We start from the raw sequence: 17134 nt of genomic DNA, 5'->3' as shown, positions 1-17134 counted from the left end.
GAGAATGAGAACTGCAAGATATCAGGATTATTTTATAATATAGATAGAAAAATGGAAAAATTAGGAAGAATGTCACCAAAAATTCTTAAAAAAATATATGTTTAACATAAAATCATTATTGATACAATAAGTCATTGTCTGATGACACTGTCCCTATAACTAGTAGCCGGTATATAAGTGCAGTTTGTAATTATGGTTGAATGAGCAATCATAGCTCAAGCTGCAAGTCTAACCCTACCTGCAATGGAGAATCCTAAGCACTAAACCCGACCACTGCTGCAGCGTATAGAGAAGGTTGTCGCTCTATGTATGATATGTTTGAGGCTGGACCTCTATTTTTATTCCATGCCAGACGGCTGGTTTCATGCATTGCTGCCAACCAGAGATGTTACAAGCGAAGCTCATGTGTCTGTTATATAGAATCAGGGCAGTAATTAGAAATGACTCATATTCACTGACAGCAAGCAGAGATCTAGGAACAGATATCCTGAGGAAAATGCACAAGAACGCTGCGCACTACACCACACTGTTTAAAGGGGTGCTCCAGTGAAAATCTTTTTCTTTCAAATCAACTGGTGTCAGAAAGTTATTTAGATTTGTAATTTACTTTTATTAAAACATCTCAAGTCTCCCCACACTTATCAGCTGCTGTATGTCCTGCAGGAAATGTTGTTTCATTTTTAGCCTGACACTGTGCTGACATATCTGGCCGAGACAGGAACTCTCTATTTTCTATGAATCCTCATAGAAAACCTCTCCTGCTCTGGGCAGTTGCTGTCTCGGCCAGAGGTGGCAGCACTGTGTCAGATTGAAAATAAAACAACATTTCCTGCAGGACATACAGCAGCTGATAAGTATGGGGAGACTTAAGATTTTTTAATAGAAGTAAATTACAAATCTATATAACTTTCTGACACCAGTTGATTTAAAAGAAAAAGTTAAACTTTATTGAAGTGTTCAATAAAGGGGTGGGGCCTTTGCAAATATGGCAGGGATTAAAGGGGTTGTCCACCAAATATAATTTTCTTTCAAATCAACTAGTGCCAGAAATTTCTAATATACTTCTATTAAAAAATCCTCCAGTCTCCCAGTACTTATCAGCTGCTGTATGGCCTGCAGGAAGCGATGTATTCTCTCCAGTCTGGAGATCAGGAGAGGCTTTCTATGGGAATTTGCTGCTACTCTGGACAGTTCCTGACATGGACAGAGGTGGCAGCAGAGAGCACTGTGTCAGACTGGAAAAAATACACCACTTCCTGCAGGACATACAGCAGCTGATAAATACTAGAGATTTTTCAATAGAAGTAAATAAAAAATCTCTGGTACCAGTTGATATAATTTTTTTTCCTACAGCCTCCACATACCATAAACAAGCCTAGAAGACCCCACAGACTGGGGGGGTGGTCACGTGACTATGGGTTTGTTTACTGTTTCACGGCTTGGGGGGAACGGGTATATACTTCCCATAAAAAGCATCTGGGTGTACTACTAATGCCTGTTCATAGGACTGTATGTATAGAAGGTGTATAACCCTCTGTACTCTGTTAGCTGTGAGGAGGAGGTGCCTAACCTTACGGCAGTGCCTAGGCTTACATGAGGGCGGCTTGTGTTGTGCCTGCACTAATGGACTCTCCTGGTTTGCTTTCTTTTGCTCTATTCTAGCTTGCTGGACTCTTTTATTTCCATCTGCCTCCATCTGCTTTCCGCCTTGCTCTAATATTCCTAACTCTGGTCTTTCCTGTTCTGGCTGCGCAAGGTTAGACTCTTTACTACAATCTTCTGTTTGATTTATGTTCCATACCCCAAAGCCTGAGTCTCCCGATCACCTGTACCGTGTTATGGGCTAAAATACCCTTCATTCCAGAGCACATTGACATTTATCAGCTTCTCACATCAATGAAAAAGCTGACGAGTCGTCAGTGTTAAAGTGTAAATAGTACAAGAAATTTTAAGAAACTCTGTAATAGGTTTTATTAGACAGAAAAGCTTCTTTCTGTGCTCAAAAAGCTGTTTCCCAGCCCCCCCCCCCCCACTTATCTGCTCATTACCAGGCAAAGCCGTCTACATTTCAGAGGAGCAAAGTAAAGACTGGTTCTGCTGTGTCCATTATAGCCTATGGAGATGGTAGGGGCTGAGGGGGATGAGTGAGCAGGGAGAGCAGAGAAGCAGCTGTACAGTTTGGAGACTGTTTGGGCACTTAGAACGCTGGAGTCACAGGTCAGAAAGGTCAGTGCTTATCTGGAAGCTTGGTGAGAGAACATTGCAGAATGATGTGCTGTGCAGGGCTGCCTTTTCTCCTCTCTGTGCTCCCTCATCCCCTTCGGCCCCTCCCCTCTCCATAGAGCATGATGAATACAGAAATCCTGCTTCTTCTGAAGTAAGGGGGGGGGGAGGTAGGAAAACAGCTTTTTGAGCACAGAAGGAAACTCTTCTGCTTAATAAAACCTATTACAGAGTTTCTTACAATCCCTTGTACTATTGATACTTATTGATCACTACAAAGTGACATTTACATGACAGTTACACTTTAAGCCGTCATAGGATCAGAGCTAGTGTAAAACTCGGGGCCCTCCAGCTGTTGCAAAGCTACAATTCCCATTATGGCTTTAGAATAAAGGTTTGGCTGTGCAGGCATGATGCGTATTGTAGTTTAGCAACAGCTGTAGGGCGGCAAGTTTGACGCCTTTGGATTAGAGAGACTCTGCTTGAAAGGATGTTACTGTGTACTCTGCCTAATGTGGGGTCTGCGGGGGCAGTACATGACTCTGCATGAAAGGCCACCATTGCCTTAGTTGTGACTGCTGCATGGGAGGATCGCCACGCTTCTGTAATATGTTTAAAGGGACACTAACAGCAGATTAGAATCTTAAAGGGGTACTCTAATCATTTTTTTTCCTTTCAAATCATCTGGTGTCAGAAAGTTATAAAGATTTGTAATTTACTACTATTAAAAAAATCTCCAGTCCTCCAGTACTTATCAGCTGTAGTGGTGTATTCTCTCCAGTCTGACACAGTGCTCTCTGCTGCCACCTCTGTCCATGTCAGGAACTGTCCAGAGCAGCAGCAAATCCCCATAGAAAACCTCTCCTGCTCTGGACAGTTCCTGACATGGACAGAGGTGGCAGCAGAGAGCACTGTGTCAGACTGGAGAGAATACACCACTTCCTGCAGGACATACAGCAGCTGATAAGTACTGGAAGACTGGACATTTTTTAATAGAAGTAAATTACAAATCAATATAACTTTCTGACACTCGTTGATTTGAAAGAACAAAAATCGCCGGAGTACCCCTTTAACTTTACGTTCCTGTGTCTGGAGCTTTCCTATAGATTCTCTGCCTTCTCTTTACACAGTCTATATGATGGACCCCTGCACACTGCCTTGTATGTGCTTTTCTCCCTTTCTTTAGCCCGCGTGAGCTGCCCTCCATGTATACTCCCCTCACTGTGCACACATCACATAGCAGAGCCGTCTGTGTCACAGGGATAAGATGTTGCTGAAGGATTGGGATACATCAGCCAGAAGATAAGATTGATGGTGATTGTTAGATCAGTCTCACTGCAGTCATAATATGTCCTTCTATAAGTGTGTGTTACCTTACATTCTATATGTGACCGACCATAGGGACCTAGGGACAGGTGTAGGGACTGTCTGTCACATTTTATAAGAAGTAAAGTCTTGATCCCTACCAGCTGTGTACCATTTACCTTTGTGCTACGTGTTCCAGTCCTGTATCCATCCTCACTGTGTATCCTACTCCCCCTGCTGTGTCCCTTATAGATCAGGAATGTGATCCGACTCTGTAACAAGAAGCGTGGTTAACGTCCCTTTAATTACTTTACAGATCCCATCGGCCCCCAGTCCTGTCTCTGATTTCTCTGCCATAAAGGAGCTGGATACCCTGAATAATGAGATTGTGGATTTACAGAGGTGAGTGCTGTTTTTTTTTTAAGGTTCACTTTGTTACAATTCGGGCACAGATGCCAATAAGAGGAAAATGTCTGCCTCCTGAAAACCCTTTAAGGAGGGTAACGGGATTGTGCTGTGCTAGAGAGCTAGAGAGAATTGGATCCCACTAGGGGATTGCCAAATCAATCAATATACACCTAAAAAAAGAATACCCCCCCCACACACACACAAAAACAAAAAAAACATATCAATCTTCATTAGCAAAAAATATATATGTAATTTTGTTAAATGAATAAGTCACCAATATATAAAGAAAAATCATGTATTCAATGTGAGGAAAAGAGGAAGACAAGTACAGTTGAAAAGAGACGACAAACTTCACTGGATAAGCAGATAAGTATATTGTATAGAGCTGGACACTATATACACCAAAAGAATAATACTATTTTGGCTGAAAAAGTGCAAAAGCAGACAATATAATGGTAAGCTAGCGGCCAGACCTAAAACCAAAATGCCTGTGAATTGCACATTACCTGCAGGTGTAATAAATGGTGAACTAGCAGCCAGACATAAATCCACTTAAAGTGTCACTGTCGTTTAATTTTTTTTTTTTTTTGCAGAAATCAACAGTACAGGCGATTTTAAGAATCTTTTGTGACTGGGTTTATTAGCCGAAAAATGCATTTTTATCATGAAAAAGCAGTTTGAAGCTCTCCCCCCTGTCTTCATGGTTTTCTATGGAGAGGGGAGGGGTGGAGGGAGATGAGGCACCAAAACAGGATAACAAAGAGTTTACAGCTACATCACCGGGCTATCTCCTCTGAAGTCAGAACTGACCTCTGAATACCGGCTTTCACACAGGTCACACTGTTTAATCCTTTGTTCTCTGCTGGTGACTAATCTCCCTCCTCCCCCTCCCCTCTCCATAGGTTACACAGGGCTCGACTGATGTAAAGGAGTCTAGATTTCCTGATAATGAGTAGTGAATAAGAGAGAGAAGGGGTTTGGGGGGGGGGAGGCTTTTTGGATGCAGATAATGGCATATTTGCCTAATAAACCCAATTACAATGTTTTTTAAAATTGCCTGCTTTATAGATTTCTGCAAAAAAAAAAAAAAAAAAAATGATAGTGACACTTTATAATGCCTGTGAATTGCACAAATACCTGCAGTTGCCAAAACAGTATAAAGCAGACGTGTCAAACTCAGGCCCTCCAGCTGTTTAAAACTACAATTCCCATCATGCCTGGACAGCCAAAGTTAAAGCTTTGGCTGTCCAGGTTAAAGCTTTGGCTGTCCAGGCATGATGGGACTTGTAGTTTTGTAACAACTGGAAGGCCTGAGTTTGACATCCCTGGTATAAAGTAAGTTGCAGTAATCCCTAATGCTATCGCCACAGGTAGATCCTCATGGAGAGGGATGTGCAAAAATACAAAAATGTATCCATATGAGTACAGGCTGCACACAAATCAAGGCAAAAGAATAACACATAATGACACAGTTAACCAAGTGGAGTGTGGCTCACTGGAAACTCCGACGTACGTTTCGGAACACCCTTCATCAGGGGCCCCCTGGAAATTGCACCCAGCTGGGAAATGAAGCACAAAATTTTGCGCTTCTTCCCATTCGCTCTAATGATTGGTGAGGATCTGAGGCCAGTCAGAGCTTTTGAGCAGGACACTTTATAGCAATACATTTTTCCTGTTCTGTCCATAGTCTAGGAACTGAGATCCATGAACAGTTAAAGGGGTGCTCCGGTGAAAATGTTTTCTTTCAAGTCAAATGGTTTCAGAAAATTATATAGATTTGTAATTGACTTCTATTTAAAAATCTCCAGTCTTCCATTACTTATCAGCTGCTGTATGTCCTGCAGGAAGTGCTGTATTTTCTTCAGTCTGACACAGTGCTCTCTGCTGCCACCTATCCAAAAAAGACAACTGAAGACAGCACCTCTCAGTGAAAAAATGTGATGTCTTTATTCACATCCTACTTCCGCGGAAGTAGGATGTGAATAAAGACATCACATTTTTTCACTGAGAGGTGCTGTCTTCAGTTGTCTTTTTTGGATTTGTGTCCGGACGGAAGGGTCCTATCCGGTGAGACGAGCACTCCATTTCTTACGTTTTTTCTATTGCTTACCTGTGCTGTTCATTTGATATATTGGATCTGCTGCCACCTATGTCCATGTCAGGAACTGTATAACTTTCTGACACCAGTTGATTTGAAAGAATCTTTTGCTGGAGTTCCCCTTTAACCTGTGTGAATGAATAGTGCAAAAACCTTCGTTACCCCATAAAAAGTGTCAAGACGCAGATGCAAGACACTGGGTGAAAAAAATACCACAGCAGAGTTGTATTCTTCAGCAAGTGCTGGAGACTATTTCTGGTTTTCTGTAGGTGTCCGGTCTTTGTTCTGGGGAACGTGTGGCTCTCCAGCTGTTGCAAAACTACACGTTCCATCATGCCATGTTAGCCAAAGCTTTAGCTTTGGCTGTCCAGGCATGCTGGGAATTGTAGTTTTAAAACAGCTGGAGGGGCTGAGTTTGCAGGTCTGTTGTACATTACCGGTTCCCATGGAGCCACCATGTCGCTGTCAGCCATTCCGTTATTTGCTCTTAGAGAATAGTTCAGGAATTGTTGTGTGCCCGGAGACAGTCTGAATGGTTCATCTCCCTGGTTACAGAGTCTCAGAGGGACGTCTCGTTCTCTCTAACAAACACCCAGCGAGACCTCGACAGAGCGCACACCTTCTGGTTTGTTAATCTGCTCTCGCTGTCAGAATCCTCAGAGCATCGCTCACTGGGTACAGCCTGTTTTTGTTATAGCCCACCTGTAGCCCAGTAGCTTGGCAAAAATATTCTTCATATTCCTACAGTTCTTACTGAGCATTGGAAAAAAAATCCACAATTAAAGAATGAGTCAGGAGAAGCGCATAGCTGTGCTCTTCTCTCCCCATATCATTCTATAGTAAGTCTATGGAGCCCATTATTGGCTTATCCTGTCCTTACTCTCAGCTCTTCGCCCCCGGGTGCCCTCAGACATGACATCTAGATGACTGTCACCTCTGGTATTAGCAGTGATTCTCTACTATAAATCATCGTCTTCTCATGCTCTTCACCTTCAGTTACTCTTGCTTATATACCTTATAGCTTGGCCTGTAGTAATAGCACTGACTGAGACTGTACAGGGTTACTGACAACCCAGATAAGTAGAAGACGTTGCTGATAATTCCTGACTTCATGTACGTGACACCACTCGCACAGTAGCTGCCGCCCAGTGACGCCTTAGGGTGACAATCTGTCTTCTGTGGTAAACTCTGAGACACCCAGCGATGATACACAGGATTGTGAAGACAGAAGGTTGTTGTGATGTGTCACTTTTTGCAGTCATCTCTTGTACTTTCTGTACTTTATTGCTCAATTTGTGTTCATACATTTTATATAACTGCATTTTGCAAACTACAATTCCCATAATGCCTTAGCTTGAAGGGGTGTTCCACTCAGACATAACTTATGATATTTTGCTGCCCATGGTGAGACTAACAATTCCTTCCATACTTGTTATTATCTATTCAGTCTCCTCCCCCCAGTTCTCAGCTGCTGCTTTCTGCTGAAGACACAAAAATCTGTGTGTGAGCTTTTCTCTCTGTCTCCCCCTCCTTCCCCCTCCCTTCTGAGACAGCTGATGTAAACAAGTCCCTGGCAGGCTTTATCTGCAACATTGTAGCTTCTCTGTAATGCTGAGAGGGTTATTCTGAGGTCAAGTTGCTAATGATAGCACTGTGATTAACCCTTCCAGCATTACAGAGAAGCTACAATGTTGCAGATACAGCCTTCCAGGTACTTGTTTACATCAGCCGTCTCAGAAGCTGACATGCTGGAGATTTAGGATATGTTCACACAGGGTGCGACGTTGCGTCATGTGGATGCCAGTGTTATTGTTACTTTGCAGTCTGAAGCCTGATGCAACCGAGAGACGACTGTGGCAACAAATCCAGATGGTTATGGTTGCAGGTCTCACATGATTGTGCCATTATTGACCACAATATAAGTGGCCGATAAATTGTGACCCCTGTGATTTGCTGTTCTGTGGCCAAGTAGCCCTGACTTATAATGGACAAAGCCATATATATCGCTTTATACTGTATATAGCTTCTATCCTCTCTATAGGCTCTGCTATCACACTGTATATTATGTATAGGTACTATTCTCTCTATAGGCCCCGGTATCTCACTGTATATTGTATATAGCTTCTGTCCTCACTATAGGCTCTATCACACTGTATATTGTATATAGCTTCTATCCTCACTATCACTATAAGCCCTGGTATCACACTGTATATTGTATATAGCTTCTATCCTCACTATAGGCTTATCACACTGTATATTGTATATAGCTTCTATCCTCACTATCACTATAGGCCCTGGTATCACACTGTATATTGTATATAGCTTCTATCCTCACTATCACTATAGGCCTCAGTATCACACTGTATATTGTATATAGCTTCTATCCTCACTATCACTATAGGCCCTGGTATCACACTGTATATTGTATATAGCCGGGGCGGACACAGACTGCAAAGGGCCCCTGTGCAAAAAAATGTGTTTGGGCCCATTTGTTTGTCCACCTTTCTGCCTTGAAGTCGCACACATATACACACCTCGGTATCCGGTACATGTGTCCTGGTTTCTCAGGAGGGCCCTATAGCACAGATGCCAGGGCCCACTATAGGACTGTACTGCAGTCTGTGCAGGCCCCAGTGGGGGGCTGGGGTACCTGTGGCCACCAATAGAACTTATCATGGGGGGCACCCAAATAAAGAACCCATCAGAAGTGACATGCAGACCTGGTCCCTTCTTGGACTGATGTATTTTGTGACCACAGCTGCCTGAATAACAATAACTACGACTCTCAGAATGCCTTACACTTATGAAGCTCTCAGAGAAGGCTGGGAGTTGTAGTTTCCGAGAGGACAATCCCTTGAGTTGTCTGCTTATTTGTACTTCAAATCCCAGCACATCCTGAGGGCTTCAGTAATTGCTGGGAGTTGTAGTGTTTGCAGCTGTTGTACTTGGAGGGTCCTGGGTGCATTATACACTGGATGCTGTGTGGGAGGTTAGAATATATAGCTCAGTGTGGAAGTGACCCCAGAACAGCACTAATAGAGGATAGAACAAATGGGCCCTTAATCACTGTTGAGGCACAAGTGGGATACATGTACTGCATGTGGCTGTACAGGTGGGATACATGTACTGTATGTGGCTGCACAGGTGGGGGACATGTTCTGTATGTGGCTGCACAGGTGGGAGACATGTACTGTATGTGGCTGCACAGGTGGGAGACATGTACTGTATGTGGCTGCACAGGTGGGAGACATGTACTGTATGTGGCTGCACAGGTGGGAGACATGTACTGTATGTGGCTGCACAGGGGGGAGACATGTACTGTATGTGGCTGCACAGGGGGGAGACATGTACTGTATGTGGCTGCACAGGGGGGAGACATGTACTGTATGTGACTGCACAGGGGGGAGACATGTACTGTATGTGGCTGCACAGGGGGGAGACATGTACTGTATGTGGCTGCACAGGGGGAGACATGTACTGTATGTGGCTGCACAGGTGGGAGACATGTACTGTATGTGGCTGCACAGGTGGGATACATGTACTGTATGTGGCCGCACAGGTGGGATATATGTACTGTATGTGGCTGCACAGGGGGGAGACATGTACATGTACTGTATGCTGCAGGGGGGAGACATGTACTGTATGTGGCTGCACAGGGGGGAGACATGTACTGTATGTGGCTGCACAGGGGGGAGACATGAACATGTACTGTATGCTGCAGGGGGGAGGGGGGCGCAGATATTGACTAAAAGGCATAAACTTACAATAAAACTTACAGCATCAGAGAGGGTGGTGGGGGCTCGGTGCTTTCTCTTACACAGTCCACCCTCTATCTTACAACTTCCAGCAGACAGACATACTGACAATAATCACTCACTGTCAGACCTGCTGCTCCTCTTCACAGTCCTGTCCCTGGCAGCCATATTCCTGCAGGATCATTCCAGGCCCTGCCACATGCTCTCTCCTCTCCTCCTCACACAAGGTATGCCGCACAGTGGAGTATAGGAAGGAGGGGGGGGGGGGGTCTGTAACCACGTGCTCTCTCTCCTCTCCTCCTCACACAAGGTATGCCGGACAGTGGAGTATAGGAAGGAGGGGGGGGTCTGTAACCACATGCTCTCTCTCCTCCCCTCCTCACACAAGGTATGCCGGACAGTGGAGTATAGGAAGGAGGGAGGGGGGGGGGGTCTGTAACCACATGCTCTCTCTCCTCCCCTCCTCATACAAGATATGCCGGACAGTGGAGTATAGGAAGGAGGGGGGGGGGGGGGGGGGGGGGGGGGGTCTGTATAGGCCTCGGTATCACACTGTATATTGTATATAGCTTGTATCCTCACTCTCTCTATACGCCTTTGTATCACACTGTATATTGTATATAGCTTCTATCCTCACTATCACTATAGGCCTCTGTATCACACTGTATATTGTGTATAGGTTCTATACTCTCTATAGGCCCCGGTATCACGCTGTATATTATGTATCGCTTCTATCCTCTCTCTATAGGTCCCGGTATCACGCTGTATATTGTGTATAGGTACTATCCTCTCTCTAGGCTCTGCAGTGAGGCTGTATATTATGTATAGGTTCTATATTCTCTCTATAGGCCCCGGTATCATGTTTTATATTGTGTATAGGTTCTATACTCTCTCTATAGGCTCTGCAGTGAGGCTGTATATTGTGTATAGGTACTATCCTCTATAGGCTCTGCAATTCATACTGTATATTGTGTATAGGTACTATCCTCTCTCTATAGGTCCTGGTATCACGCTGTATATTGTGTATAGGTTCTATCCTCTCTCTATAAGCTCCGCAGTGAGGCTGTATATTGTGTATAGGTACTATCCTCTCGATAGGCTCCGCAGTGAGGCTGTATATTGTGTATAGGTACTATACTCTCTCTATAGGTCCTGGTATCACGCTGTATATTGTGTATAGGTTCTATCCTCTCTCTATAAGCTCCGCAGTGAGGCTGTATATTATGTATAGGTACTATCCTCTCTATGGGCCCCTGTATCACGCTGTATATTGTGTATAGGTACTATCCTCTCTCTATAGGTTCCGGTATCACGCTGTATATTGTGTATACAGTAGGTACTATCCTCTCTCTATAGACTCCGCAGTGACGCTGCGTCTAGTGTATGGTTCTATCCTCTCTCTATAGGTCCCGGTATCACGCTGTATATAGTATATAGTTTCTATCTAGGCTCCGCAGTTCACACTCAGCTGCTATTTCCGTCCTTTGCCTCCTGGGTATTAGGTAACAATTAACCTGTGTGATGTGCGATGATGTCTTCACCCCCGTGCCGCCCTTGATGCCCACTGAGGAGAGCGGAGGAGGATGGATTTACAATGCCCACATCTCATCGTCCCCAGGACTCATTAACCCTTTAAGCCACCACATTTTTCCTGCTATGTTTCTGTTCTCCTTGGCGTTGGAGCGAAGTCTCTGAAGGATTATGCGTCTTAGAAGGAGCGGGGACGGCTGCCAGAAGCGTGCCTGTTGTTGTTTTCTGCTCGCCAGGCGACTTTCATCTCATTCCGATCCTCTTATTGTTTAATTATGTTTCTGTCCCGGATGAGGGTAGACAGTGGGTGCTGACCAATAACATGCTGCGCGCCGTAAGCGATTGTTTAAAGTCGCCGTGTCCTCGCTCTGCGGATACCCACGGGTGAGTGTGTAGAGGGTAGCGGATTTGCAGGACTCGGGGTTGGGCGTCTCAGGTTAGACTTTGGTCCTGTTTGAGGTCATAACGAGACGTTAGTGACTATACAGGAGGGTTCCCTATTGTATTGTTTTTCTTGCTCATTCTTAGGGTCCTCTTACACAGTCCAAGGAGGGATTGACACTAGGACATGAAAAACTGCTTTTGTTCTCCTGTGCAAATTGTCATATAGAGAGAAGCGCTCCTGGTCTGCTGAGGGCTGCAATGCCGCCTCGCTCCCCCTGCCATCCCTGAGCCCTTGCCAGAGGTAAGGATAGACTGGAGGGGAGCAAGGTTGTTATATGGGAGGCCAGAGAGGAGGATGTTATAATACAAGTGGGAGATGATGAGTAAGTACCAGCAGTTTTGTGGAGTCGTGTGAGAAAAGAGTGGATGGCAGGAGGTGGTCGGGGTCTGCATTTGCGTTTTAAAAGGTAAAGGCCCTATTTCATGGGCTGACAGTGAGGAGCAAACGAGCGCTGTCGGCGCTCGTTAGCTCCTCGTTTCCCGCACACTGCCGCTGCTATTCTACGCGGGAGGGGCCGCGGGGGGGGTTTGCCCGGGTGATCACTAGATCGTCCGAGCAACCCATAGCATATCGCAGTGGTCTGCTGCCGCCGCTCCTATTCCATGGAGCCATGGCAGCAGATCATTCAACATGTTTGAAAGACAAACAACGCAACGATCAGCCGACATGAACGATGTCGGCCGATCACTGCCTTCCATTGCACGGGACGATTATCAATCGTTCCGTGGAATAGGGCCTTTAGAATCACAGGTGACCCCAAGGCAGCGGCAGGGGGACGGAGAGAGGGCGCAGCCATTGCTTGTGATTAGATGGAGGGGAGGAGCGAGATGGGGGAAAGTTTATGTAGAAAGCAAGAGCAGAAGACCTAGCCGATACTCTAGGATCTGGATGGTAACACTGACGGTTACTAACTCAAAGAGTTTTATTATAACCAGTTTACTTATAAAATAATCCAATATGAATCCTTAAGGTTCTGGTCCCGGTATCATTCAGGCTGCCATCCTAAAAACACCCAAAGACTTCTATGGCTATGAAATAGGACACGGCCTATATTCCTAGTGTGCGGACCTGCTTCACTGCATATACGGGAGGGGTCTGTGCTCAGTAGAACAGAATAGGTGATTCTGGATACGTTTTCTGGTGGTAAGTCTGGTACCAATAAGACTGGTACCAGTAATATTTTACATTGCTGATTCAGAGACCAATGAAATGTACATCGACTATACTGGGACCAGTGAGACGTTACATAGATGACCCGGGGACCAGTAAGACGTTACATAGCTGATCCTGGGACCAGTAAGATGTTACATAGCTGATCCTGGGACCAGTAGGACGTTACATAGAGCACCCTGGGACCAGTAAGACGTTACATAGACCATAATGCCCTTGGCCTTCTCTTGGTCTTGGTGGTTATTCCACTTAGTGGTGCAATGATTTCTGTGCAGTTTTGGCTGTTCCCATCGGTGGCAGACACTGGCAGGCGGCAGCGCTCGGCAGTCTGTTCCCTGACGCACAGTGACAGACATTCTCCTAATGTGTTCTCGCTGTCACCGGAGAAAATCCTGGAATATAGCGACGGAAACTAGAACTTGGAAGGCGGCGTTCAGCTAATTGTCATTGTATGTGACCTCCCTGTCAGGGCAGAGCGGTGAACGTTACATGGAGGAGGCATATACAGCGCCTCCATGCTGTTATATATTAACCCTGTATGGTCTGAGCTGCTGGCAATTTTCAGTGGAAGCCGCCACTCCTCTAGTTTGTGCAGGGGCTTCTGGACTCTTCCCCTGGGGGCGGAGAGGTATCGGGCACGATCATCAATTATGTTCTATTGGGAATACATGTGTGCTTGTCTAAGCTGAACGTCCATGTGAATCGGGGTGGGGGGAGAAGAAGTTGCAGCTATTGAACGTATATTGACACTGGAGATGAACCAATCTCTATTTGGCACCATTATGCTTTTTTCTTTCCGTTAGATTAGATTCATGTTACTATTTCTGGAGAATCTATACACACAACAACTTGTCAAAACGCGAATCCGACGCACCTCGATGGTGGATTTCTTGCGACTGTTGAGTCACAGCTGTGGCCGTTCGTGGGTTGTGATATTAGCAATGCTGCGATTTTTGGGTGCACAACCTTTGTGCCATCCTGTGTTGCTGTGTATCTCTACCCTTACTGCTCAGGGCTCCTGTACCAGTGCACATCTCAGCCACTGGGAACCAGTCACTTCTGCAGGCAGGTGGCATGGCTTTACCTAATGCAATGATTGTTTGTAGGGGTACTCCTAATCAACTGGTGTCAGAAAGTTATGTAGATTTGTAGTTTACTTCCAATAAAAAACAACATCCAGTACTTAACAGCTGCTGTATGTCCTACAGGAAGTTGTGTATTCTCTCCAGTCTGACACAGTGCTCTCTGCTGCCATCTCTGTCCATGTCAGGAACTGTCCAGAGCAGGAGAGGTTTTGTATGGGGATTTGCTGCTGCTCTGGACAGTTCCTGACATGGACAGAGGTGGCAGCAGAGAGCACTGTGTCAGGCAGGAGAGAATACACCACTTCCTACAGTGCATACAGCAGCTGATATGTACTGGAAAACTGGAGATTTTTTAAAAGAAGTAAATTACAAATCTCTGGCACTTTCTCACACCAGTTGATTTAAAAGAAAATAAAATTTTGCTGGAGTTGCCCTTTAACATCCCCTTCATGATGGGCACTGGACCCCTGACACTATCTTTAAAGTGTTCAGCCGTGCATGTCTTGTATCAGTCATGCATAATTCAGCCATGATGGACATGGATACTGATGTATAAGGTCTGGGCGTGTGAATGAAGTGGCTGCTATGTGCAGTAAATCCCATTAGTGAGGCGATAGCCCCCAGTAAATTTCCTCTCTGTATATGCAGTCATCCTGCCGGGCCGTATCTCTGTATATGCAGTCATCCTGCCGGGCCGTATCTCTCTGTATGTGCAGTCATCCTGCCGGGCCGTATCTCTCTGTATGTGCAGTCATCCTGCCGGGCCTTATCTCTCTGTATATGCAGTCATTCTGCCGGGCCGTATCTTTCTGTATATGCAGTCATCCTGCCGGGCCGTATCTCTCTGTATATGCAGTCATCCTGCCGGGCCGTATCTCTCTGTATATGCAGTCATCCTGCCGGGCCGTATCTCTCTGTATATGCAGTCATCCTGCCGGGCCGTATCTCTCTGTATATGCAGTCATCCTGCCGGGCCGTATCTCTCGTATCTCTGTATATATGCAGTCATCCTGCCGGGCCGTATCTCTCTGTATGTGCAGTCATCCTGCCGGGCCGTATCTCTCTGTATATGCAGTCATCCTGCCGGGCCGTATCTCTGTATATGCAGTCCTCCTGCCGGGCCGTATCTCTGTATATGCAGTCCTCCTGCCGGGCCGTATCTCTCTGTATGTGCAGTCATCCTGCCGGGCCGTATCTCTGTATATGCAGTCCTCCTGCCGGGCCGTATCTCTCTGTATGTGCAGTCATCCTGCCGGGCCGTATCTCTCTGTATATGCAGTCATCCTGCCGGGCCGTATCTCTGTATATGCAGTCATCCTGCCGGGCCGTGTCTCTCTGTATGTGCAGTCATCCTGCCGGGCCGTATCTCTCTGTATATGCAGTCATCCTGCCGGGCCGTATCTCTCTGTATATGCAGTCATCCTGCCGGGCCGTATCTCTCTGTATATGCAGTCATCCTGCCGGGCCGTGTCTCTCTGTATATGCAGTCATCCTGCCGGGCCGTGTCTCTCTGTATGTGCAGTCATCCTGCCGGGCCGTATCTCTCTGTATATGCAGTCATCCTGCCGGGCCGTATCTCTCTGTATATGCAGTCATCCTGCCGGGCCGTGTCTCTCTGTATGTGCAGTCATCCTGCCGGGCCGTATCTCTCTGTATATGCAGTCATCCTGCCGGGCCGTATCTCTCTGTATATGCAGTCATCCTGCCGGGCCGTGTCTCTCTGTATGTGCAGTCATCCTGCCGGGCCGTATCTCTCTGTATATGCAGTCATCCTGCCGGGCCGTGTCTCTCTGTATGTGCAGTCATCCTGCCGGGCCGTATCTCTCTGTATATGCAGTCATCCTGCCGGGCCGTATCTCTCTGTATATGCAGTCATCCTGCCGGGCAGTGCAGCAGTGGTGATGGTCTCCCGGCACATAGAGTTAACGCACAGTTTGCCGTCTGCCGCTTCCCCTCCCACCTAAAGCCTCAGCACTTTGCATTTGCTGCTCTCTCCTTAGCAACAGTGAGCTCATCATGGACTCTCATTGATTTCTCTCTCTCTCTCTCTCCTCCTATATTGCTTTAGCCATTCTCCCCGAGCGTTCCTCCACAATGAGGCGTTGGTTTTAATGCTCCCTAGGCCTGAATCCTTCCAGTAAGGAGCATCCCTCCCCTTCCCCGTACGATGTACCTGAAGTGGGACTCCGGCTTAGGGGGCTGGATTAGCATGCCCGCTGTCTCTGATGTCTTCAGATATTCCTGTATGGTTTGCTGGTCTTCTAGGGAGAAGACGAATGTGGAGCAGGAGCTGAAGGAGAAGGAAGACGCCGTGAAGAAGAGAACAAGTGAGGTGCAAGTAAGTGGGGGGGACTGAGGGATAGCAATGAACTGCAAGTCCCAGCATGGCCTGAACAGTAATAGCGGGTATAATGTATAAATGTATCCTCAAGTAACCCGCAAAGTATTGCCGAACTTTCTTGTAGATTTTCCAGCCCCTTCAAGTTTGATTTATATTCCAGACGGCTCCATATTAATAATGAATACTTCATTACTCGCTGTTTCCTCTAGGAATTGTTTAAGAGTCTACCCCGGCGGATTATACCTGGTCATGTGATCCTGGTGTCAAAAATTGCTGCTATAGACAGAGATGTAGCAGAGCTGAGTTGGTAATGGTCTTGTTTACAAATAGTGCAATAGGTTTACCTGTTGTCCTGTGTAAAGTTACAGGGGTTATCCATCGCTACAAAAACAGGGCAGCTTTCTTCAGCACACAGCACCGCTCTTGTCTCCAGGTCAGGTGTGTGTTTGCAAATAAGCTCTATTCACTTCAATGGTTCCAAGTTGAGGTGATGTCTCTGGAAGAAAGTGGCCCTGTTTTTCTAGTGCGGGATAACCCCTTTAAGAGATGGGCTGTGGGAGATTTTACCTTCACTCATGTTATTGTTAACAATTCTGCTCTGCTACATTTGTTTTTTTATTTTTAGCCGTGATGATTGACAGGTCAGGCTGTGGCTGTGACAGATGGGCCGGTGCTGCCACCTTTTATAATCATACATGTATGAGAGAATGCTAATGCCTTCTCATACTAGCTACGGATTCTCTCATGTGTAGACGGCTGCTTCATGGTTCCTGT

At 46.0% G+C, this 17134-nt stretch overlaps 1 protein-coding gene across 2 annotated transcripts in view; it reads left to right on the top strand.

The window, feature by feature from the left end:
• The window catches only part of EPS15 (epidermal growth factor receptor pathway substrate 15), a 76311-nt gene that overhangs the window by 36959 nt on the left and 22218 nt on the right, over window positions 1-17134 (top strand). For both annotated transcript variants that reach the window (XM_069981593.1, XM_069981594.1), the window contains exons 12-13: window positions 3845-3930; window positions 16285-16357. In XM_069981593.1, coding sequence (XP_069837694.1) covers window positions 3845-3930; window positions 16285-16357 — 159 coding nt within the window. The remainder of the gene's footprint in view (window positions 1-3844; window positions 3931-16284; window positions 16358-17134) is intronic.

This window comes from Dendropsophus ebraccatus, chromosome 8 (assembly GCF_027789765.1).
Source record: "Dendropsophus ebraccatus isolate aDenEbr1 chromosome 8, aDenEbr1.pat, whole genome shotgun sequence".
Classification (NCBI taxonomy): domain Eukaryota; kingdom Metazoa; phylum Chordata; class Amphibia; order Anura; family Hylidae; genus Dendropsophus; species Dendropsophus ebraccatus.
The sequence above is the reverse complement of the archived record's forward strand: the minus strand, read 5'-3'. Positions and strand labels throughout refer to the sequence as shown.